This window comes from Pelodiscus sinensis, chromosome 1 (genome assembly GCF_052426305.1).
Source record: "Pelodiscus sinensis isolate ZL-2025 chromosome 1, ASM5242630v1, whole genome shotgun sequence".
NCBI classification, from domain to species: Eukaryota; Metazoa; Chordata; order Testudines; family Trionychidae; genus Pelodiscus; species Pelodiscus sinensis.
The window spans coordinates 6,144,948-6,170,507 of record NC_143052.1 but is presented as its reverse complement, the minus strand read 5'-3'; the positions used below and the strand labels follow the sequence as shown (position 1 = coordinate 6,170,507).

The 25,560-nt window shown below is 45.6% G+C and overlaps 3 protein-coding genes across 6 annotated transcripts in view; all 3 read left to right on the top strand.

The window, feature by feature from the left end:
- The window catches only part of STRIP2 (striatin interacting protein 2), a 75,191-nt gene extending 71,138 nt beyond the window's left edge, over window positions 1-4,053 (top strand). For both annotated transcript variants that reach the window (XM_075925402.2, XM_089778063.1), the window contains exon 21: window positions 1,583-4,053. In XM_075925402.2, coding sequence (XP_075781517.1) covers window positions 1,583-1,833 — 251 coding nt within the window. In that variant the 3' untranslated portion in view covers window positions 1,834-4,053. The remainder of the gene's footprint in view (window positions 1-1,582) is intronic.
- Window positions 4,054-12,723: 8,670 nt separating this feature from the next.
- SMKR1 (small lysine rich protein 1) lies at window positions 12,724-21,387 on the top strand. Its single transcript, XM_025183219.3, has 3 exons — window positions 12,724-12,800; window positions 13,295-13,356; window positions 20,902-21,387. Exons 2-3 carry the CDS (start codon window positions 13,354-13,356, stop codon window positions 21,103-21,105), a joined length of 207 nt encoding a protein of 68 aa, XP_025039004.1. The 5' UTR covers window positions 12,724-12,800; window positions 13,295-13,353; the 3' UTR covers window positions 21,106-21,387.
- Window positions 12,725-25,560, top strand: part of NRF1 (nuclear respiratory factor 1) — a 136,751-nt gene continuing 123,915 nt past the window's right edge. For all 3 annotated transcript variants that reach the window (XM_006120331.5, XM_025183218.3, XM_089778049.1), the window contains exons 1-2: window positions 12,725-12,800; window positions 13,295-13,356. The gene's annotated coding sequence lies outside the window, so the exon portion shown is untranslated. The remainder of the gene's footprint in view (window positions 12,801-13,294; window positions 13,357-25,560) is intronic.

The window sequence follows — 25,560 nt, the reverse complement described above, 5'->3', positions numbered from 1 at the left end:
ACAGCACCATTATTTCGAGATAACTAGCGTTATTTTGAAATAACAATGCAAGCGTCTACACAGCCATTCCGTTAATAATTTCGAAAAGACAGTTTATTCCGAAATCTGAAAACCTCATTCTGCGAGGAATAATGCCTCTTCTGAAATAGCTATTTCGAAATAAGGCGTGTGTAGACTCTCCACTGCTGCTATTTCTAAATAGAACGGCCCTGGTGAGGTGCTAAGTTAGTCATCCCCAGTGCCTCCTGGGGCTCTAAATTGAGATAGCACGTCTACATTAGGGAAGCCTGCCTTGGACTAATTTTGAAGCTTCCCTGCAGTGTAGACATGCTATTTCGGAATAACTATTCCAGAATAGCTTATTTCGGAATAGCTGTGCAGAGTAGACGTACCCTAAATCAAACTGTTCCACCTTAAACCAGTGAATTTGTAGCCATGCAGCTAAAATGGAGCTTTATGCTATATCTTTCTAGTGCCAGTGACTGTGTCATATAAAAATGGTCTCTAGAGGGATTGAATTACACTACTGAATGATACTATATGGCTTTTACATCCAACCAATAATTCTCCCATAAACCCTCTACTTCAGGGAACCCTTCTACTCAACTTTGGAAGCCCTGGGGGCCACAGTGATACTCACAGCACATGCCGAGGGCCGCAACTTAAGTGCGGTTGCATATCCATGCAAATATATATGCAAATAGCTTCTTTCACACTGACGGGCACATGAATACAAAGATTAAGGCAAGACTACACAACACGTAGGTCCCATTTAAGTCAGTTCTGCTGATATTACTAAAACGTAATATTTACCCGATTTCCACCCACGTGACAGCACTTTTAATGAGCAATGACAGTCCAGGAATTTAACTACTAAAACCTATGTCAACAGAAGACCATTATATTGACTCGCCATTGTGGAGCGTGTTCCCAGTGGAGGCCATGTTCAAAGGATCCCACCTGTGAGCCATGTGTTGAGCCTAAATCCAAACCGCATCGCAGGCCGCAAACAAACGGGCACGGGCCACATGCGGACTGTGGGCCACGTGTTGAGTACCCCTGCTCTACTTCCTTCTCAGTAACAACCCCTGATGTTTCATGACTTATAAATTTGCCTTATTTTCACCATTCGTGTTAAATTTTCCGTGCTTCATCTCTCTCAGCTGAGGGTTTGTTTTTAGATTTGTGTTGGGTTTTTTTTTAGAATTTTTCAGCAAAAATGGTGTGTGTGGGGGGGGGGTCCTATAGAAAAATATTATGTGCTTATTTAATTAAAAGTGTATCATGATGCATACAGCTGTGGGAAGAATAATGGTTGTACAGGTAACCATAATTCTGGCACTACCTAATTTTTTGAATGCTTTACAACCATAGCATTATATCGTGTAAGAAGTATGTATCCATAGTGTGAACTTGTTTTGAATAATCTCTTGTGGCAACTGAGGTAAATCTGACCAGCATGGGGCTATAACTGTATGATGAGAGCACAATCCTTTACTCCTGTTAAAACCTCATCCCATGTCAGAGAAAAGGAATGGTTTTCTCATAATCTTGTGGGGGTGTTGTTTCTTCTCAAATGCAGATATTGACGCCAGACCATGGGATTTCCAAGCTGAAGAATGCACACTCAGAGCCAACATTGAAGCCTTTAATAGTCGGAGATATGATAAATCCCAGGACTCAGAGTTTGCACCGGTGGACAACTGCTTGCAGAGTGTGTTGGGGCAACGGCTGGAGCTCCCTGAGGATTTCCATTACTCCTATGAACTCTGGCTAGAGAGAGAGGTGTTTTCACAGCCAATCCGCTGGGAAGAGTTGCTACATTATCAGTGACAATGACAGGACTATGTGAACCAAATACCATCTCTGTAAGGCTCTGAGATGCCATTTCCCGGGGAAAGGAAAGGAGAAGTCGCTCTCTGACTGGGATGGTCTAAAGTCTGGCAAAAAAAAAAAAAAAACCTCCCTTGTAAGAATTTCCTTTAAATACTCAAGACACCCTAAGCTGTGGTACCTATCTTTTAGAGATCTTCCCATTCCTCCAATTTTTAGAGACCATCTAATATAAATAGACCTGCATGTAGAGGTTGAGGGCCAAATTCTGATGTTACACTGGTGACACTCTAGAGCAGAGGTGGGCAATAACACAGCAGCGGTTCTCCAGGGTTAACCCCTGGTGGGCCACTGCTATATTTACCTGCATGGCCGCAGGTGTCGGCAATTGCAGCTCCCGTTAGCTGTGGATCGCTGTTCCCGGCCAATGGGAGCAGCATAGACTCAGACACCACTTCCTGCATCTCCCATTGGCCAGGAATGGCAATCCGCGGCCAACAGGAGCTGTGATCGCCAGTACCTGCAGCCGTGCAAGTAAATATACCAGAGGGAGCCCGCCAGGAGCTAACGCAGACAAACCGGATCCAGCTCGCGGACCGGTATTTGATCACCCCGATCTAGAATAAACTCGACTGGCATCAGTGGAGATTACTCTAGGTTCATACCAGTGTAATGGAAATCAGAATCTGGCTCTGAATATCCTAACTTTAGTGTTCATGTATGATAAGCTTGCTGTTTCTATACTGTGTTTCTATAAGTTTCTATACTGTCAAAGGTCTTTCTTTGCTTTGTCTGACTGCCTTGCACTGTACACACTTCAGGAAACTTTCCTTTATTTAACTTAGAACATCACGTGAGAGATGATTAAACATCCTGCTACCACCTAGATTAGACAGCCTAATACCTCAAAGATTGAAAGTAAACAATAACTGGGGGTATTTTTACCATTTCAGCAGAAGCTACAGCTTGAAAAAGCCAATGGAAATGAAACACCTTTTGCCTCTAGAGATGGAACCTCACTGCTGCGTCCTGTGTTGTACAACCAACGACTTTGGTTTCCAGAACTGGCAGTTTTGTATCTTTGACTACACCTGTGAATCCAACACTTTCTTCCATCACTACGTTCATTTAACTTTGTATGAAAGCAAAATTAACAGTAAGATATCTGTGATATCTACTCGTAGCTGTAGAGGAGTTAGATAGTCCGAGGTCTCTTCATAATATTTCAAAGAGTGTAGACTTCTTGACTAAACATTACCAGCCTAAACTGCAAAAGGTGCCATGTAAGAGATTCTTGTGTAGTATAGGTTCCTGGTTAATTTACAATGATTTTTTCCTTCTCTTTCTAGAACTGTGCAGAGAAGATACGGCAGCAGGGCCATTTTTATGAAGTGTGATTACTGTAACCTGTTAGATTCCAACTTAACTCTTTCCATTGCTTTGTGATACATCTAGCCCTGTAAGTGAAGGAAATGGCAAAGTCATGCTGAAAGTGACCCTTCTGACTTTTTGAGACAAAGGAATTTTAGTGTTGAGGGGCTATTTTTTGTACTCTATGGGAGGCGAGGGGGATAGCATTTACTGAGCAGAGTATAATGAACTTTATTGCCTACAGCTTTGTGGTGGTGTGTGAGAATTTAGGTGAGAGACGGCTACAACTTGGAAAGTTTAGGGCTTAGTATAAATATTCAGGTATAGTCTCCCTTCATTTAAGCCTGTATTGGCTGGGTAAAACAACTGAGAGTTGCTTATGTGATTGAACAAAATAATTTTTCCAGTATATTAAAGTCAACGGCTAAGCCACTAAATGAGATTTGGCTCTTGGCATGGGGTATGCACTATAAAATCCATAACAGTCAGAGCTATATATGACCAGAATGGGTTTGTTGAAAGCAACATTCAAGGAATAGTAGCAGTGCCTAAATGCTGTGAGTTTTCCGGGTAGCGTCCATCAGCATTGAAGAGCCAAAGCCTTAGAACAATGGGTTTTTACCTTTTTGTTTGTTCTTTCTGAACACTGGAATTCAGCTTTTGTACGAACAACAGACGTTAGTATATTGCAGACTAAACTTTATCATTTTAGGCTGCCCTGGTTGCATCTCAAGTGGACGTATGATAAGCCCACAAATTTGTTACGTCAGCATCTGTGATCATTACTACGGAACTAGGCTGAGAATGGTTCTTAATGTGTTTTGTATAATAAAATATTTTTCAAAGAAATGGCAGTAGTAAATCTGTACACTTCTTGAATAGGTTGTGTGAAAAATAAAGCAGAGTGACTTGTCCATTGTGTGCATTTCCTCAAATTAAAGTGTCAAAAGAAAAGTTCCTAATGTTCTTTGTATAAATTCAAGGCTTGTGCGGTCCTACTCTCAGCTCCCTGAACTCTTATCTCTCTGCTTCAGGTCAATGCTGACTGAACCTAACCACTTAAGCCACCATATCAGAAGCTCATATAACTGCACATCCACGAATGTGATCTATGCCATCAAGTGTCAGCCAGAGCTGCACTGGCCTTCTGCTACATTATGAAAGTTTTGGTGGTGTTTTAATGATATTTCTACCAAAACAAAGAAAGGAGCCAAAAATAATAGTTACTTACTGTAGGCGACCTTATACTGTCTGTGCCTTGAAAATAAGAATTCTCCCAATATTAGAGAATGAGATGGAGGCATATTAATAAACTAGAAATTTGCTATGGATCCATTGGTCAGAGTGCTAACCTGGGTCTGCTCGACATCCTTGTGACCTTCTGTGTTCTTCAGTTACTTTTAAAAAGTGGGATAATGGTATTTCTCTACCTCATTTGGGTATTATGAAGATTAATAAAGATAGAGGCGCTCAGATATCATGGGAATAGAGGCCGCGTAAGTACCTCAGGTGAGTGGGAGTAGAAGTGAAATGCATTGCTACATGGCTGAAAGGGTCCTACAGTTCAAACTTAATCCACACTCCATGGTTTCTGTGCCTTCAGCCTATAAGTACTGACTGACTTGTTGGGAGGCTCTTTTTATAGTCTTTCCCATGATCAGCGGGAAGGAAAATGTGCACATTATGTAGCTGGTTGGGCTACTTTGCCTTTGTTGTATTTTCTGTGACTCCAGTTCTGCTTCATTATGTTCTGCTTTGCATTGGATTTAGCAGTAATGCAAGTAACCTACGGGCTTGTATCCTGTACAACATTAGCTTCGGCGAGATAGTAGTATAAATCTTGAGGCCTAGAATATCTAAACAAATAGGTTTTGTACAAACAAACAAGTGCCCAGGCAAGTTAAAATGTTCCCGAACAGGTTTCTGTGTGTTCATATTTAGAATGTCTGATTTGTGTCCATTAATTCTTTGTCATAGAGACTGTCCAGTTTGGCCAACATACATGGCAGAAGGGCATTGCTGGCACTTGATGGGATAAATCACATTGGTGGATGTGCAGTTATATGAGCTTCTGATATGGTGGCTTAAGTGGTTAGGTCCTATGATGATGATGCTTGTATAGATGTGTGGACAGTTGGCACTGGAGTTGATTGCAGGGGTGGATTCCTGGATGAGTATAATGGAGGTATGCTATGTGGTTGCTGGAAAGAATTTATTTGAGGTTAGAGGGTTGTCTGTAGTTGGGGATTGACCTGTCCCACAAGGCCTGTGAGAGTAAGGGGTCATTTTCCAGGACAGGTTGTAGGTTGTTAATAATGTGCTAGAGGGGATTAAGTTGGCGGCTGTAGATGATGACCAGTGGGGTTATCACAGAAACCTGCTGGGGAACATTGTAACTTGCCCAGGCACTCACTAATTGATCTAAAAGTGACTATATTATTACAAAGTAATTTAAAAAAGCAACTTGAGAGAGAAGCTGCAGAACTTGGTTTCATTTACAAGTTTGACATCTGGAATCAAGGTCTGAACAAAGACATGAACTGGATGGGCCACTACATTTCACACCCTAATGACACAAAAAGCTAAGCATCGGGTACTTATCATAGAATAATAGGACTGGAAGGGACCTCGAGAGGTCATCGAGTCCAGCCCCCCGCCCTCAAGGCAGGACCAAGCTCCTTCTACACCATGCCTGACAGATGTCTATCTAACCTGTTCTTAAATATCTCCAGAGAGGGAGATTCCACCACCTCCCTTGGCAATTTATTCCAATATTTGACCACCCTGACAGTTAGGAATTTTTTCCTAATGTCCAATCTAAACCTCCCCTGCTGCACTTTAAGCCCATTACTCCTTGTCCTGTCCTCAGAAACCAAGAGGAACAAATTTTCGCCTTCCTCCTTGTGACACCCTTTTAGATATTTGAAAACCGCTATCATGTCCCCCCTTAATCTTCTTTTTTCCAAACTAAACAAGCCCAGTTCATGAAGCCTGGCTTCATAGGTCATGTTCTCTAAACCTTTAATCATTCTTGTCGCTCTTCTCTGTACCCTTTCCAATTTCTCCACATCTTTCTTGAAATGTGGTGCCCAGAACTGGACACAGTACTCCAGCTGAGGCCTAACTAGTGCAGAGTAGAGCGGCAGAATGACTTCACGAGTTTTGCTTACAACACACCTGTTGATACAACCTAGAATCATATTTGCTTTTTTGGCAACAGCATCACACTGTTGACTCATATTCAACTTGTGGTCCACTATGACCCCTAGATCCCTTTCCGCCATGCTCCTTCCTAGACAGTCGCTTCCCATCTTGTATGTATGGAACTGATTGTTCCTTCCTAAGTGGAGCACTTTGCATTTCTCTTTATTAAACCTCATCCTGTTTACCTCTGACCATTTCTCTAACTTGCTAAGGTCATTTTGAATTATGTCCCTATCCTCCAAAGAAGTCGCAACCCCACCCAGTTTGGTATCATCTGCAAACTTAATAAGCGTACTCTCTATCCCAATATCTACATCCTTGATGAAGATATTGAACAGTACGGGTCCCAAAACAGACCCTTGAGGAACTCCACTTGTTATCCCTTTCCAGCAGGGTTTAGAACCGTTAACAACAACTCTCTGACTACGGTTATCCAGCCAATTATGCACCCACCTTATCGTGGCCCTATCTAAGTTATATTTGCCTAGTTTATCAATAAGAATATCATGCAAGACCGTATCAAATGCCTTACTAAAGTCTAGGTATATGACATCCACCGCTTCTCCCTTATCCACAAGGCTCGTTATCTTATCAAAGAAAGCTATCAGATTAGTTTGGCATGACTTGTTCTTCACAAACCCATGCTGGCTATTCCCTATCACTTTATTACCTTCCAAGTGTTTGCATAGGATTTCCTTAATTACCTGCTCCATTATCTTCCCTGGGACAGACGTTAAACTGACCGGTCTGTAGTTTCCTGGGTTGTTCTTATTCCCCTTTTTATAGATGGGCACAATATTTGCCCTTTTCCAGTCTTCTGGAATCTCCCCTGTCTGCCATGATTTTTCAAAGATCATAGCTAAAGGCTCAGATACCTCCTCTATCAGCTCCTTGAGTATCCTGGGATGCATTTCATCAGGACCTGGTGACTTGCTGACATCTAACTTTCCTAAGTGATTTTTAACTTGTTCTTTGTGTATCCTATCTTCTAAACTTACCCTCTCTCTGCTTGTATTCACTACGTTAGGCACACCTCCAGACTTCTTGGTGAAGACCGAAACAAAGAAGTCATTGAGCATCTCTGCCATTTCCAAGTTCCCTGTTACTGCTTCTCCCTCCTCACTAAGCAACTCTATGAGCTTTGCTCTATGAACTTTATAGTCCACTCTATGAGCTTTGTTTAGCATGGACACTCTACAATATTTTTCTCCATTGTTTTTCCTTCTCTTTCCCTCCCCATCCCCTCTTTTTCTCTATTTATTTGTACCCTGGACCCGTTAACTGCATCCAAAGAAGTGGGTTGTGCCCACGAAAGCTCATGATACCATCTACATTTTTTGTTAGTCTCTAAGATGCTGCAGATCTATTTGTTGTTATTTAAGAGTAAGTTAGACCAGGGGTTGGCAACCTTTCTGAAGTGGTGTGCCAAGATTTAACTTATTTATGGATCTGTGTGCTGGGCGGAAGACAGAGCAATGGGGAGCAGAAGCAGGCTCGGTATGGTGACCATATTGTCTGAACCAGCTGCAGCTGTGGAGAATGGTTTAATTTAAATTATGAAACAGATTAAGTGTTTTAACTTTCTCATTTTATTTATCAAACTTCATTTTAAATGACGTAAAATATTATGTCCAACACAAAAGGTTTCGATGTTTTCTTCATTTATGGCAAGGGTAGGGAACTTTTTTTTGGTCAGGGGTCACTGACCCCAAAAAAATCAGTTGTGGACCACACAAGTGAGAAGCAAAAAAATTCCTCCAAACCCCCCCAACCCTCACTGATGTGGCCCCCAACTGAGACACCTCACTCCTCTGGAACTGCAGCTACATGGGGTGAGGGGAAGGGACAGGGAGGACTAAGGTTCAGGGTTTTCCATAGACCAGATTTACTTTTCTGGGGTTCCAAAGTTAGTTGATTTTTGGACCCCCTTAGGGTTACCAGGTAGCTTCAGAAAAAATACCTGACATGCTTAATTGGGGTGGGAGGTGGGGGAGAGAAGGGACCAGCCGGGATGGGAGCAGGGCTGGCCGGGGCACATGCAGATCCCAGGGCGCTGCCCATCCAGTGCACAGTCCCGGCGAAGTATGAGCGAGTCTGGCTACAGCTCCACAACATGCTTGAACAGCGCTCAGGGGCACAGACAGGGCTTCTCCTCCTCCCCAAGGCATCACTCCTATGTCAGATGCAACCAAAGGCACCCAGCGCCGATTGCACCCCACCTCCCAGCCATTCCTCCCGTCCCCGTCAGGCTTCCGTGGGACACTCAGCCGGAAAATCAGAAAATACTGGACATTGCACATGTCTGGTATTTTCTGAATTTTTTTACCAGAGGGCCCAAAAACTGGACTGTAAAGTTGAATACCAGACACCTGGCCACCCTAGACCTTCTTAGGCTCTGGGGTAGTGACAAAAATGGGAGGGGGTTTCAGTGTGCAATTGAGGGCTTCCAGGAGGCTAGGGATGGGTGTGCAGGATCTGGGAGAGAGGTGGGATGCAGAAGAAGGAGAGGTTGAGAGGTCTGGGTGGGAGCAAGGGAGGGTGCAGTGTGTGGCCAGGAGAGAGGGTTCAGGAGCAACAGTGGATGCAGGAGCAAGGTGGGGATAGATGTTTGGCCAGGCCCGGGGGAGGGTGTTTGGCAGGAGGGAGGGTTCAGGAACAAGGGAAGGTGTTGGAGCAAGCTGGGGGTGCAGTGTTTGATCAGGGGGAAGTGAGGGGCTTGGGATTGGAGGAGGTCTGGGCATGAGAGGGGATGCTTACCCGGCTTCGTGTCTCCTCGCAGCAATGGCCATGGCTTCACTGTTCCAGGCCTCCCCCGCCTCTGCTGCTGGGGCTACACGGTCCAGAGCTGGCCCCAGAAGGCCCACTGCCGCGGCCATTAGGGTTGCCAAGTGTCCGGTATTAAACTGGACAGTCCGGTATTTGGACTTTGTGTCTGGTAAACCAACTGAGAAAATACTGGACATAGAAATGTCTGGTATTTTCTCATTAAGGAATTTTTTCACTTTTCCTGGGCCTGGCTCGGTGCCTAACAGAAGCCCGCTCGGGACATGTGGCAATTAAAGGGTCCGCAACTGCATTTCGGCCCATCCTCCTGAATCCCTTGTCCCCCAGGTCTCCCTGGTTACTCCCAGGCACTTTTTTGTTTGTTTGTTTTTGCTCTACACATTTTCTCTGGGGTTTTTTTGGTTTGGTTTGGTTTGGTTTGGCGTCCTTGCAGTTTGGGGCCGGCCCTTGAGGCTAGAGGCACTGCTGCCACATGGTCCTGGGATGGCCCTGGATCACGTGCCTGCGGTAGTGATGCCTTTGGGGCCGGCCAAGACTCCATGGCCGCAGCAATGGCACCTCTGATCCCGGCCAAGGCGCCGCTTAGCAGCGGAGAGCTCCCCAGCAGCTGCACGGGGAAGGAGAGGCAGGGCTGAGCTCCCTCCCAGGTGCCTTGCCAGAGGATGCTGTGAAGACTAGGACTTTAACAGAGTTCAAAAAAGAGCTAGATAAATTCATGGAGGTTGAGTCCATCAATGACTATTAGCCATGATGGGTAGGAATGGTGTCACTAGCCTTTGTTTGTCTGGAAATGGATGACAGGAGAGGGATCATGTGATGATTAGCTGTTGTGTTCACTCCCCTTGAGGCATCTGGCATTGGCCATTGTCGGCAGACAGGATACTGAGCAAGATGGACCTTTGGTCTGACCCAGTGTGGCCATTGTTATGTTTTTATGCCACTAAAAATTGGCTTGTGTGTGATAAGTGGCACATATGCCGTAGGTTGTCGACCCCTGAGTTAGACAACATCTGTCAGAGAGGGTTTTATTCATCCAGTGAAAGCAGGGGACTGGACTAGATAATCTCTCGAAGTCTCTCCCAATTCTATAATTCCATGATTCTCATTGAAGGAAATCCAGGAAGCCAAAACACTGTTTGTGGGAATGTTGCTTTCAGTGAATGACTCCGGGGAGGTTGGAAACAATCCCCGAACACCATCAAAACCCAATCCTTTAAGTGCAACACGTACAGTGACTTAAATTATGCTAGCAGTGTGGCTGCCCCAGCTTCAATTGAAGTGAGGCAGGCAACTGGGAGACTAAACATGAAAATGAGCAGCTAGCTGTGGTGGGCAAGACAGGTGCATTAATATAGTTTATTGGCCCACCCTCTGCTGGTGAAAGTGACAAGCTTTCCAGATCTGAAGAGCACTTCTTTGGGTTACCTTTAGGGCCCAGCTTGGGTCTCCAGTACTTATCAGGGGTCTGGGAGCTGGGGCCTGACTCAGATCACTGAAAACCAAGGATTTTTCCTCATTATTGTAATGAAAACTGGATGGGGGTTTGCATGATTCCCTGGCGCTGAGGAGGAGCGTGCTGACCAGCCCCTGCACATTAGTTACTGATAGGCGGACCGTACATCGTGGATTTGCCAAGACAGTCCTGATTTTAAATCTTCTGTCCCTTTGTCCCCATAAAGCACTGAAATCTCCCAGAAGTCCCCTGCTCAGTGCTTCTATATTGTGTTGCCTTTTCCCAGTCCGGTGCTAAAAATTTCCCAACTCTGATAAAAAATTCCCAGATTATTTTTTATATATTATAACGGCTATTTTATGTATCGTTAATTCATTGGTTTTATTATTTTTATTTTGATCTATATATAATTATTAACTTGAAATATATGGCAATAATTTTGATGGTTACATGATGCTCCCTATAATTAAAATATAATTTTATTAAAGCTGCACTTTTCAGCCAAAAATGTTGGCGGGTAAAAGTCACATGACAATGTTAACCAGTTGAGAGCAGTTTTTGATAAATTTCAATCATCCGCAAATTTTTATTCCAAAGGAACGACAAAATGAACGGAAATTTTAATTTCATTGAAAATTGCCCAGGATTTAACAAATTTTCAAGAAAATTCCCAATTTTGACACATTTTACTCAAAAATTCCCAGAATTTGGGAAATTTCCCAGGATACAGAATCACTGCCCCCCCCCCTGCACCTCTGCCTTTTAAAGGTAGTAAGAGGGCTGGAACAAGTGGGCGTGGCTAATAAGGCTAGGGGCGTGGCCAAGGTTTGATTGATGGTAGGTCCCTTATGTGCCCCCATGTTTTGTGGGGGAAGGGGGGGACACGGCTCAGTCCCTTGCTCTTTATTTCTTGACTCATTCACCAATATTGGGAGTGGGGGAGGGGGTAACGCTTCCCCGCCGAGCTTTCCCGCCCTTTTTCAGGTGGCAGTTGGCAGAAGGAGGAGCGCGCGCGCAAATCATCCCCTCAGCGTCTCCAGGCCAGGGGGCGGGACCCATCGTTTCCCGCCCGCTGCAGGCTGGGAAACGTAAGCATGACGACATCGGGCGGGGGCGGGGTCTGGCGCTGTCCGAGCCCCGCCCGTGCCTTGGTAACGGGGCGCGTAAACAAAGGGGGAGGCCCCGCCCACGCCGAGGAGGAGGCCACGCCCGCTGGCTGCCCCTGGCCCCAGGCGGGGAGCGCGAGCCGCCCCTCCCGGGTCCGGCAAGGCGGTGCTGGCGCGAGCCCCGGGCTGCAGCCCGTGCGGGAGAGGCGGTGCGTTTGCACGCGCGCCGCGGGGAGCACGTGCCGTGCCCTGCCCATGGGGGAGGGTGCAGCCCTGTGCCCGGCCAGGCGTGCACCCGCGCAGGGGGTGCAAGCGAGGCGGGCTCTGCAACGCTGCGGTGGTTTTTTGGAGGGGGGGTGAAACGTGGAAGCTGCCCCTGCCCTGTTGCAGCGTGTGGGGCGCTGTGGGAGGAGTGGCTGCCCAGCATGCTGGAAACCATCCTCCTTTCTGCAAGGAGGAAAACACGCCATAGAGGCGTAGGGCTGGAAGGGTCCTCAAGAGGGCATCTAGTGAGGGCATCTAGTGAGGGTCCCTGCTGAGCTCAGACCAGCTGAGTACACCCCTGGCTGGGAGTTAGCCTGGTCAGTCTTCAAATCCTCCAGTGATAATAACCCCACTTAACTTCCTTGGACACTAGGTAGCATTGCTGACCGGAAAATTTACTGGATTCTCCTGTTTCTTCCCCTGCTTTGCAACATTGAAGTTGCAGTGAGATACTCCAGATGACAGATGCTTAAGAAATACCTGCCAGAGAATGTCCCCTTCCCTCTCCTGGCACACATGCAATTCTGAAACCGCAGGAACCGAGGATGATGTTTAAGGGGAAGGGTTGTCAACGAAAAGTTGTAGTAATGTAACGGAATTATTGCACATCTACCGCTGCCAGGCTCTTTCCCAGTTTGCTATTGGTATAACACAGTGAGCTGCAATTTAGGTCTCATCCATCGCTCTCTTTTTTTCAGTGATTGCACTCCAGATATTTAGATGGTCTCTTACAACACAGAACTCCTGTCTTGGGGCAAAGCAGGAAATCTCTAAAGTCTAGCAAGGTATGGTCACGAACAACTAGTGTAGATGATTTAGCAGATCTGTTTTACAAATAAGGGTACGTCTACATTACCTAGCTTTTAGTGGCACCGCTGTGCCCACACAGCCCTGCTGCTAAAAGTAAGCATGTGTGAATGGTATTTGTTGGCACTGCTGTTGGTAACATATTTCCACTCCTCCAAAGAAAAGGTTTTTCACGGGCAGTACAGCACTCTGGCAGAGAAAACAAGCAGCATTCTCATTTTCACTTGCTGTGGCAAAACTTGGAGTTGGGGGTGGGGGGAAGGGTTAAGCACCTGTGAACGACAAATGTTTTGCCAAGCTAGCCTAGTGTAGTTGTCTGTACCAGATAGAAGGGTTTTTTTGGGGGGAGGCTCATTTTATTACCTGTTCCATTTTCTTTTTGTAAATGACCAAAGGGATGATGGGGAATAGAGAGAGCAAGACTGTGATATCTGCAAAGTATGTAACCCTCTGCATGGTTTGTATATTGCAGGGTCTATCTTCAGGGCTTCATGCTGAGTCCACCAGTTCAGGTCATTAAAAGGACTTACCATGGTAATAAACATTATTTTTTAAATATACAATTATTTATATATACAGTACACTCTGAACAAAATGGGAACAGAGGAGTTCAAAATTAGCACAGGAACGGTGCATAAACTAGCTTACATATTGTTCAACAGCTTCAGAGGAGCATCCGTATTAATCTGTAACTGGAAAAACTTAAAAAACAATGAATTTTCTACAGGCAGTCCCCGGGTTATGTCGGATCCGACTTATGTCGGATCCCTACTTACGAACGGGATGAGGGAACCCCGCACTAGCTGCGCCCCCACCCCCAGCAGACCGCCGAGATGCGCCACGGCGGTCCCGCCGCCTGCGTCCTCTGCAGAGAGAAAAGCCGCTCCGCGTCTCCCTGGTCTGCTGCTCCCCCCACCCCCCACAGCAGACCAGGGAGACGTGGAGCAGCTTTTCTCCCCGCGGAGGACGCGGGCGGCAGGACCGCGGCGCGTCTTGGCGGTCCCTCCGCAGAGCTGCTCTGCCCCGGGCTTCCTGGAATCAGCCGCTGATCAGTTTCAGCAGCAGCTGACTTGGGGACACCTGGGGCAGAGCAGCTGGGGTGCTCCCGCCGGGTTGGTCCAGTAGCGCCGAGGAGCGGTGCTGCGGGACCAACCCAGTAGCCGCCAGCTGCTCTGCCCCAGGCGTCCCCAAGTCAGCTGCTGCTGAAACTGATCAGCGGCTGATTCCAGGAAGCCCGGGGCAGAGCAGCTCTGCCTCAGGCTTCCTGTAGTTAGCCGCTGGTCAGTTTCAGCAGCGGCTGAATCTGGGACACCTGGGGTACAATATGTACCAGTTCCGACTTACGTACAAATTCAACTTAAGAACAAACCTACAGTCCCTATCTTGTACGTAACCCGGGGACTGCCTGTAGTATCACCTTAAGGACTAACAAAACATGTAGATGATATCATAAGCTTTCGTGGGTACAACCCATTTCTTCAGATGAATGGAGTATTAAAACTTCAGACCCTAAATAAATAGAGGGAGTGGATAGGAAGGGAATAATATAGTAGTGAATTAGAAAATTAGAGAATTCATCTTACATGAAGCTGATAAGAACAATTTGCACTTTTTCCTAAGTACCCGTTGTTTGGTTGGTTTAGTCATGAGGATGTGGAAGGTACTGTACTGTGCTAGCCAACTGATGTCTTTATTCAGACCTTTGTGATGGGTCCCAAACTTGCAAATGAAGTTGAGTTCCAACGCTTCCCTGTGTATTTGGCTTGTGGAATTAGCCTGAAACAACACAGTGACTTTAAGATCCATTAATGAGTGCCTGGGCAGGCAAAAGTGTTCTCCAACCGGCTTCTGCATGTTGCCTTTTTGGACATCTGATTTGTGTCCATTAATTCTTTCCCATAGACACTGTCCAGTTTGGCCAATATACATGGCAGAGGGGCATTGCTTGCATTTGATGACCCAGATCACATTAGTGGATGTGCAGTTAAATGAGCCTCTTTTGTAGTGGCTGATATGGTTGGGTCCAGTGATGAAATAGCCTATGTAGATGTGTGGACAGAGTTGGCACTGGGACTGATTGCAGAGATGGATTCCTGGATGATTATGATGGTGTGCTGCGTGGTTACTGGAAAGAATTTGTTGGAGGTTAAGAGGTTGTCTGCAGGCGAGATTGGCCTTTCCCCCAAGGCCAGTGAGAGTGCGGGGTCATTTTCCAGGATAGGAAATCTTCTGCCACAACACGCTTGCACAATTATCACACTACAAATCTGTGTCCTGAGCCCATCATACTCCCAATCTCTCTGCCCTGAGCCCCTCACATCCCCAACCCAAACACCTGCACCCTCCCCTCCACAAGCCTGTGGCTTGCTCAGCACCCCAACCCTCCACCTGGGCCCAGCACTCCCCAGCTTGGAGCCCCCTCCCTGAACCAGCATCCCCTTCTCCACATCCTCCTGCATCCAGATTCCCTCCCAGAGCTTGCACCTCTCACTCTTTTCCACACCTAAATCCCTCCTTCACACTACAGAGCCCACACCTCCTATCTCAACCCAGTGAGGGTACGGCTAGACTGCAGGAGTTTTTCCGGCAAACGTGCTCTTTTGGCAGCCCCTGTATTCCTCGTTCCACAAGGAATGAGGGGGCTTCCAGAAGAAGGGTTTTTTTCCAACATTTGGCTCAGTCTAGATGGGCCAAATGTTGGGGAAAAAAATCTTTCTTTTTTCACTGCCGAAAAAAAGTGGCGGTGTAGCCGTACCCTGAGAGTAACCTGGGGATAGCAAATGATGGAGAGAAGGGGAACAGAGTGGGCAGGGCCTCAAGGAAGGTGTGGGGTTTTGGGAAAGGGATGGGACGGTAGATCTTGGCTTGTCCTGACATTTTAAAAAGTGATCTTGGGTGTAAAAAAGTTGGAGACTACTGTTTTAGGGTTTCTTTAGTAGTGGGATCAGAGGAGAGAAGTTTGTAGAATCTGGTGTTGGTGAGTTGACTCGTCGCCTCTTGTTCATAATCTGTTCAATTCATGAAGACCAGGGCTTGACAAATAATGCAATCTACTCACCCGTGGCGAGTAGACTGCAACCCAGAAGAGCCATGTTCGGGCAACCTGTGTATGCGCAGATCGCCGGACAGCACGGCTGGTGAGCGGGGCTCACCATGGTTCGGCGAGCCCTGATGATGACTACAGCGTCCCCTTTGGCAGCCTTTTTAATTATGATGTTAAATTGTTTTTGAGACTGTGTATAATGTGCTTTGCGTTCTGTATGACTGAGGTTATATGTTGTTGTTTGCTGACATTGTCAGCCCGTGCATGTTTGCAGAAGCAATCGATGTAGAAGTCAAGACTCTCGTTACGACTGTTAGTAGGGGCCCACATAGAAAGCCTTCCTCTTACGGGATTGGCAGGGGCGAGCTGCAATGTCAGCGTGTTGTACATCGGTGTATTGGAAATATTCCTTTAGGCGGAGGCAGTCCATTTTCCTATCCTGGAAAATGACCCCTCACTCTTATATGCCGTGGGGGAAAGGCCAGTCCTCTCCTACAGACAACCCCATAACCTCAAACAAATTATTTCCAGTAACCACGCAGCACACCTCCATCATAATCATCCAGGAACCCACCCCTGCAATCAGCCCCAGTGCCAACTCTGTCCACACATCTACACAAGCGATGTCATCACTGGACCCAACCAAATCAGCCACTAAATCAGAGGCTCATTTAACTGCACATCCACTCATGTGATCTATGTCATCAAATGCTAACAATGCCCTTCTGTTATGTACATTGGCCAAACTGGACAGTCTCTGTGGGAAGGAATTAATGGATGCAAATCAGATATCCGAAAAGGCAACACACAGAGATCTGTTGGAGAATACTTTAACCTGCCCAGGCACTCACTAATGGATCTCCAAGTCACTGTGTTGTTTCAGGCCAATTCCACAAGCCAAATACACAGGGAATTCTTGGAGCTTAACTTCATTTACAAGTTTGGGACCCATCAACAAAGGTATGAATAAAGACATCACTTGGCTACCACACTACCTTCCACAAATTGTTCAATGATAGTGTATCTAATTAATGGCACTAAATGTATACCTCTTGCAGATGGATTTCATTACTTCATACAGTTACGTACGAACATAAAGAGCTGTGGTGTCCCTATAATCACAGGTGAAATAAATAGCTGATTTCTCTTTAAAAGAACTGCATCTCTTTTTTTGCCACTAAGTTACACTGCACCGTTTCCTTCTCCAACACACCACTTTTAAGGGATTTCCAATGCACTGAACACATCAGAATGTGAATGAATGCCGGCATGTTCTTTACTTACAGCACCATTGTTATGTTACTAAGGGACTTTGAGCAGCATGTAGGAAGGTCAGTACACCCATGCTATGAGTGAATCTGTCCTCTGCTCCTCACTCAAGTAAAAATGTGCACCTTTATTGATCAAGGGATAAAAACAGGTAATATAGCCAGTCATATATAAAATCAGTGTTCATTGAATTTGGGTTCTACTGTATTGTGAAGCTGAAAGGCTCATTTTCAAGGCTGATGAACCCAAACGGACCTACCTGTTTTACAACTTAAAATGTGTATTTGGATGCACTCAATTCTACTTTGCCCTCTTTCTAAACAGATAGTAAAAGCATTACTCTTGCTTTGTAAAATGAAAATTCTGACCACTCGGGGTCAACAAAGATTCTGTTGCACTTTCCATAAGAGTGGAAATGTCCAACATCTTTGGAAGGTGCCAAAATACTGTGGTGCCGGACATGGAGTAAGAAGAACGAGACTAGAGTAGCTACTGAGATCTTGCTTGGACCTGTGATCTGTCTGAGCTATGCCTCTGTGAGATGAGCGAGGGCTGCAATCTATTCAGTGCTATACAAGTGAGATGCAGCGCTTGGATGCCTGGGAAGTTTGTCAGAGATCTTTACCAGGTTGGAATTCTCCAGGCTATGTTGCAGCATGTCAGCAGACTATCATAGAATACTAGAACTGGAAGGGACCTTGATAGATCATGAAGTCCAATCCCCTGCCCTGACAGCAGGACCAAGCACCGTTTAGATCAGTGGTGCGCAACCCATGGGTAGCGACCCCCAAGGTTGTGGATGTCTTCCCGAGGGGTCGCGGTGCCTAGATCTAGCCGGCCAGTGGCAGTTGGCGGCCCCCGAGGTGCGGGGGTTGCAGATCAAAGAAAGTGGGCACTACTAGTTTAGATCACCCCTGGTACGTCTAACTTGCTCTTAAATATCTGTCTAACTTGCTCTTAAATATCTCCAGTGATGGAGATTCCACAATATCCCTAGGCAACTTATTCCAGTGTTTAACCACCCTGATAGGAAGTTTTTCCTAATGTCCAACCTAAACCTCCCTTGCTGCAATGTAAGCCCATTGCTTATTAACTATGTAGACTTCAGCTTCCTGTTCTGCAATTTAATGGGAAGACAGGAAGTGGAGATCTAGAGCTCATCAGAAATAAAGTACTTCACTGCTGATAATGATTTGGGCACCCAAAGAATCTAGAGGTCATAGGTATGTATCGCTATGAAGGAAAGCAATAGTGGCTAGAGTGATGATTGCTATCGAATAACTCTATGGCTCCAAAACAGCTTCATTCTCAAAGATCACAAAATTTTGTGCACACTTTAATATTATGGGCCAAACTTCCAGCAGGAAAGTAATTGCATTTCAAAATTTGCCAGTACATCTGTTTTCAGGGCACAAATGTATGGAAGTATAGTTCAGGCGGCTTGCTTAAAAATCCATCTATATAAGCACTTGCATCATAAACCATAAACATTCCATTACAAAGAGTATTCAGCAAATTACAACTATGCAATTATCACTTGTATGAAAGTTGTCACTTATGCTAATAGATGCCTGATTGCAAGCAGTTTGCTCTTCACGTGACAGTTAATGTGGTATCCTCAAGCTTCATACCCTATAGCTTGTGCTGTGCATTTTCCTCCAGAAGGATTGGTTTTCTTTTTCTGAGGATGCTGCAGTTTGGCTCTGTGTTGCAATTCAAATGCATTTCCTCTTATTTTTACCGTAAATGTACCTTCATGCAGAAGAGAAGAATGAGGGGGGGATTTGATAGCAGCCTTCAGCTACCTGAATTAGGGCTCTAAAGAGGATGGAGCCAGGCTGTTCAGTGGTGGCAGATGACAGAACAAGAATCAGTGGTCTCAAGTTGCAGTGGGGGAGGTCTAAGTTGGATGTTAGGAAAAACTATTTCACTAGGAGGGTGGAGGAGCGCTAGAATAGGTTACCTAGGGATGGGGGTGGAATCTCCACCCTCTGAAATTTTTAAGGCCAGGCTTCACAAAGCCCTGGCTGGAATTATTTAGTCGGGGTGGGTCCTGCTTTGATCAGAGGGTTGGACTACATGACCTCCTGAGGTCTCTTCCAACCCTAACCTTCTACAATTGTAAAGCTATCTGTAGATCAATTCAGATGGGTTATGTTCCAGGATTTTGTCACTGAGTTTTTATGTATGCCTCTCTGCTGTTGAGGTGCATTCCTGTTCCCATAGTGATTATGTTGTTCCCTGAAATGATAGTGTTCATAATGTTTCTGACTGTATCAGTCATTTATTTCTCTTGTGCTTCAACGGGTGCATTTCCTGTGAAGTCCAGTTATTCAGAAGAGCATGTGAAATTACCTATATAACCCATCACTAGGTGGGCAGTAAACACCAGGCTACCCCATGTGCATTGTATGCGCAGTTTGGCATGAGACCAAAGTCTAAAGAGCCTTTAATCACTTAGGAAGTGTAGGTATTCTTGAGTAATTTTCCTCTTGAAACTGGTTCATCATTCTCTCCTCTGTACCCATGCTGTAGCTCTAAACATCACACCACTTCTTCTCACGTTATTTGCTCTTCTTGAGATGTTCCTATATTTCCTATGCATGTTTTTCTCTCCAGACTCTTAACTAGATCTTTAAATGTTCAAAATTATCCTGTGCAGAGGATCTGCCTCTGAGGAAGCACTGTGGGAGCTAAGGGCCTGAGCCAAATTCTTCCAATTTTATTGGCGTCTTTCTATTGGCTTTGGTAGAGTTTAGATCAGGCTCTTGCTGAGTATTAACAAGAAACTTGCACTGTCTGATGCATTTGCTAAAGCAGATAGTTACGTTTTTGCTATTAGAAGCAGTAGTAGTAGTACATATTTATATTCTGATAGCAGCCAAAGGCCCCAGTTGGGTGCATTATCATCCCTGGTTTACAATTTCAAGGCAAACAGGAAAGGATGGTGATGAAACATGCATTTTATGGGCGTCAGAATTACATTTTAGTACATTGATTCAAGAAGCTCTCAGTGACCACCTGTTTTGTGTGGAGTAACAGCTTTCATCCTATGCAGATTTTTTTAAAACTAGATATAAACACCGTTTGGAGACAGTTTGACTGGTTAGACTTCTCACTTTAATCCACCAGTTTTATAAAAAAAATCTATACAACCTGGTGACCATTTCACAATCTAACGTGGTCCATAGAGTAGATATCAGTTGATATGTTTTTCCTATGATGTCATAGTCTATACAACAAGATCCTCACCAAGGATGGAAGTCTGTGGTCATGAAACCCTGGACTAACATAGCTGGAGGTGCTGCAGATGATGATTTTTGGTGCAGCAATATAGCTGCATGTGGGATCCCAGTACTGGATGGGCAAGAGAGGATTGTAGTGCCCTAGTTAGATGCTCTGAATTCTCGTAGGTGGCAGTCAGGGCCGGATTAAGGGTGGGGATAACCAGGCAGCTGCCCGGGGCACCAACCTATGGGGGGCACCTGATGGCAGCTGTAAGTGGTGCACACAGCACTCCTTAGAGCTGCAATCAGGCGCTGCGCACCCGGGGCCGGGGGCTACACGATGCTTCTTAGAGCTGCGCAGCGCACCGGGGGGTGGGGCTGTGCATGCGCTGTGTGCCCGGGGGCAAAGCCATGTATGCATCGCACATCCGCTGCCCGGGGCGCAGGAATGGCTTGAGCCGGCCCTGGTGGCAGTGCTACACTCATGAGCCAGATCTGTTTGCGATCCCTGGGTATTTTGTTGCTGTTCTGCTTTTACAGGCAGGTAAAGATGGCAAATCCAAACGCGGCAAATCCAAAGGCTCCAAGAAGAAAGCAAAGAAGCCAGTGAGTGAAGTGGATATCCTTAGCCCAGCTGCCATGCTCAATGCCTACTACATTTCTCACAATGCTGCTGCTTGCCTGGAGTTCCGTGGCTTTACTTGGCCTGGCTCCCCCAAAAAGAAAGGGAAGAAGGGAAAATAGTAATCAGATGGATGTAAACCAAGGGACTCATGATTTACAAGCTCCACGGGGAAAAGGAGAACCCCTGTTAAGGACTGAAAGCAAACTGATCACTCAGGTTTTTAACTCTTAATGTTTGCCATAATCACTGTGAAGGCCAATACTACCAAGACACTCTTGTTATGTTCGAGCGTACAGTAGTAAATGTTAATTTAAGATGCTTACTGTGCCAATGTAATATTAACCCTGGCCATTAGCCTGCTAATTCTGGAAGCTAATAAAACATTGTACCTCTGTGAGCAATTCCAATGGTATGCAAGGAGATTCATTTTGTACTGATAGCTCCTGCTGCTACTTCTGCTCCTAGACCTAATGTATTCTCTGAAAGCCATTGCACATCAAAGCTGGTGTGTCTGCTATTGCTTAAACCAAAGTTATCCAAAGTGCAGCCTCAGGCGATGCACCCCACAGAGACTTCATGCATCAGCATGCAGTGATCTCTCTCAATAAGTGCATCCTGGCTAAAGGCCACAAGCTTCATGTTAAACATAGAGGCTATGTCTAGACTACAGACTTCTTTCGGAAGAAGCTTTTTTTGGAAGAGAGCTTCCGGAAAAACTTCTTCCGAAAGAGAGTGTCCACACTGCAAAAGTGCATTGAAAAAGTGATCTGCTTTTTTGAAAGAGAGCGTCCGGACTGAATGGACACTCTCTCACATGTAAGCTGTGATTGCTATGGACGGAATGGCCACGAGGGCTCCTGTGGTTTTTCCTCTTCTTCCGATAGAACTCCCTCTTCCCCGTCCACACACACCTTTTTGCAAAAGAGCACTTTCGCAAAAAGGCTTCTTCCTCGTAGAATGAGGATTACCAATGCCAGAAACCCCTTTGTTCTTTCGATTTTCTTGCGGAAGAACACAAGAGCAGTTTGGACATTCCTCAACTTTTGTCAGAAAAACAGCTGGTTTTTTTTGACAACTCTGTAGTATAGACATACCCAGAGTGGCTACAATCAGCTCCATTTGATACGAATTAAGCGCAGTCCTTGGGCTCCTGGATAACTGCTAATCAGTCACCTGTTTAGCAAAGTTTGTGCTCAGGGCACATATTTGTCACAGAACTGGTTCAAGCATATTTTATCCCATCCACTCCCAGCTATAAGGCCCAAGATTTGGTATGAAATATTTTGTCTTAACTATTCCAAGTTCTTATGCATTGCCTGTTTGGAGGGTGGGGGCAATAGAGAATGTGTCAAAAACTGATAGATGTGCTGGGGAGTTTGGGGATTTGTAGCTAGAAGTGTTCTCCTTAAACAGGAGGAGAGGAGAATCTGCAATGAGCCACGGTTACCAAAAAGGAAGGAGACATCCTAATTCCCTAGGATGCTCAAGTTATTGCCAGCATGAAAGCTTGTGTTCCACCCCGCGTGGCATCACATTAGCAGGAAACTTTCAGCTGGCCTCTGCCTGGGGTGGTGATCCACTTGGCTATAGGTTTGGCGGCATTGTCTGAACCCCCGAAGAATCAGACTGAAAGCAATTTCTGACTGCCTTTGAAGTAAGGAAGAATGACACGCCTTTCTGAGTTTGAGAGAAAATGTGTTACAGACTTTGGAAAAACAACTTAGAACCAATAATAATTGGACCCAGTGCTTTTTTTGTGATGGTACGCCCCAGGACGGCGTACCGGCACCTATTTTTCCTGCATGATTTAAATGAATTGCATTCTCCTTGGGCGTACCGGCACCTCCTTTCCTAGGGCGGCTGGGCTCCTGGTGGAAGCCCACTCGGGACACATGGCTCTTAAAGGGGCTGCGACGGCATTTTGGCTCCTGGGGTGGCTTTTTATTTATTTATTTTTTTTGCTCAACAGCTTTCCCCCCCCTCAACAATTTTCCCCCGAGAGTACCGGTGTACCTTTTTTCTTACAGAGCACTGATTGGACCCATCTTGCTATGAAATGCTTGAAAGGCCTTGGTGTGACCTTGCAAGATGGAGATTTCCCTCTATGCACAGGTCTCATTTGGGAAGTTCATTGGTGTATGGATCTTCTTATGGGGCCAAATATGTCCATCATTTACACTAGTGCAAACCTGCTACTATAGTGGTGTTGCACAGATATAACTGAACTTGTCTTGTCGGATATACTGCCCAGTATGTCACTCTCCCATGCCAGCTGGCACGTTGTCACTGTAAAATCACATTCCATCCCCTCCCATAATCCAGCAGGAGATGGCAGAATTCTGCCCTCTATACGTAGTGCATCCCAATCTAATCTCAAAACCAGTTTGTGGATTTGCCAGACAGATGTACAGGATCAATTTATAGAAGTGAGAAAAGATACTGAGGAAGACTGCAATCTGCTAGCCACATAAAGGAGCCAGAACACCGCTGTTGGATGAATGGTGAACCTGGGTGCAGAGCGGGTACCAAGTTCCATCCCAGAATCCTGATGAGATAGTGCATCCTGGCACCAGCACATGCTTGTGCTTTGCCAGCTGTCCTCCAGGACTTAGTAGCCCCAGCATGTTCTGCTTATTTTCAAGGGACACTACCAAATAGAGCTGGGTAAATGATTCTTTCCATGAATGTAGCCTCTTTCTGTGAATTGCCCATAAGAAACTGAAATTTGTCTTAAATCTATTAATTATTCAAAGTGTGTTAAATTTTGGCCTGTAGATTGTTCATTAACACATTACAATTAAGACTGCTTAGCTGTGTGTCATGTGCCCTACACTGCTGACTGATTCACCCGTAGCTCAAGTGGTAGGGGATCTCCATAGCTCTTGAAACAGAATGAACCAGAATGGTTTATACTTGCTGTCATTAAATTAGGATGGTCATAGCCTCTCTTTCCTTTTATGCCGTTTGTTCTTGCTGGCAATCATGGTAGGTAGGGCTGGAAGAGAAAATTTCCTTTTAAAACTGGAGGAAGAAAATTACCAAAAAGTAAAACAACTTTTGTGCTGGCCACAATGCAGTTTCCGAGGAGGCATTTCCTTACCCTGAGAGGTAGCAAGCAAGTCTGTCAGGAAATAGTCTGTTTTAGGATTAAGGGGAAGATTACATAAAGCAGCAGAGTGAGACGCAAAGCATGTAACTCCTGAGCTTCCTCACTAACTGTTGGGCCTAAAAGCTCATTGCTAACAGGTCATTCATTCTGTCAGGTAAATCCAAAGCTGTTCCAATTGATGTCAGCTAGGGTGATTTGACTTCAGAAACTCAAGAGCCAAGCAGGGCTGTAAACTGTAATTGAAAAAGTTAACCAGTTAAACACTATGGCTGCGTCTAGACTGGCATGATTTTCCGCAAATGCTTTAAACGGAAAAGTTTTTCCGTTAAAAGCATTTGCGGAAAAGAGCGTCTAGATTGGCAGGACGCTTTTCCGCAAAAGTACTTTTTGCGGAAAAGCATCCGTGCCAATCTAGACGCCGTTTTGTGCAAGAAAGCCCCAATCGCCATTTTCGCCATCGGGGCTTTTTTGCGCAAAACAGTCCTCCCCTGTCTACACTGGCTCTCTTGCGCAAATACATTTGCACAAGAGGGCTTATCCCTGAGCGGGAGCATCATAGTATTTGTGCAAGAACACTGACAATCTTACATTAAATCATCAGCGTTCTTGCGCAAATTCAAGCGGCCAGTGTAGACAGCTGGCAAGTTTTTCCGCAAAACAGTCGCTTTTGCAGAAAAACTTGCCAGTCTAGACACAGCCTCCGTATAACCAGTTAGCTGTGGAGCAGCCCCCCACTTGCCATGAGGCAGGTCTGGCCAGGCTGGAGCAGCCCCACAGATGGGCTTGCCAGCCGCTAGCTGCTCTAGCCAGGCTAGGCTGAGCCTGCCACGCAGTGGGTGGAGGCTGCTCTGGCTGGGCCCACCATACTGCAGGCAGGGGGCTGCTCCAGCTCAGCTGAGCCGGAAGCTAACTGGTTGATGCTTACTAGCAACCAATTAACCCTTTGTATCCCTAGAGCCAAGTAATATCTTCCAGTCAGCTGAGACTTAGATTTGTCTCCTTGCATGGTGGACTTGCTTAGTCTCCTATTTTGCTGGATCTACTGAGTGCTTCATAGAGCTGTGTGTCAGTTCAGTAGATTCTCTGTGGCAGAGAATTACTCTCTTTGAGGTACTAGGGTAAAAGAAAAAGTGTGATGTGACTTCTATGCACTTTCAAACTGCTTAACAAAAAGTGTGGACATTTAACATGAATTTAAAAAATCCCAGAGTTGCATTAGCAAGGACTTAAAAACACCAAGAGCTTGGAAGCGATAGACAACTTCCTACCTTGTTGCATAAATGAGTCTCTTACTAATTTTCCTAAATGTATAACTTTCCTGTAGGCAGGTTATTCTATAACTACCTAATGCAGGATTTCTTGCAACTTCCTCTTAGGCAGCTAGTACTGGTTACTGTCAGAATAGGATAGTGTACTGGATAAACCACCAGCCCTGTCTGGTTTAGCTATATTCCTATGCAAATCT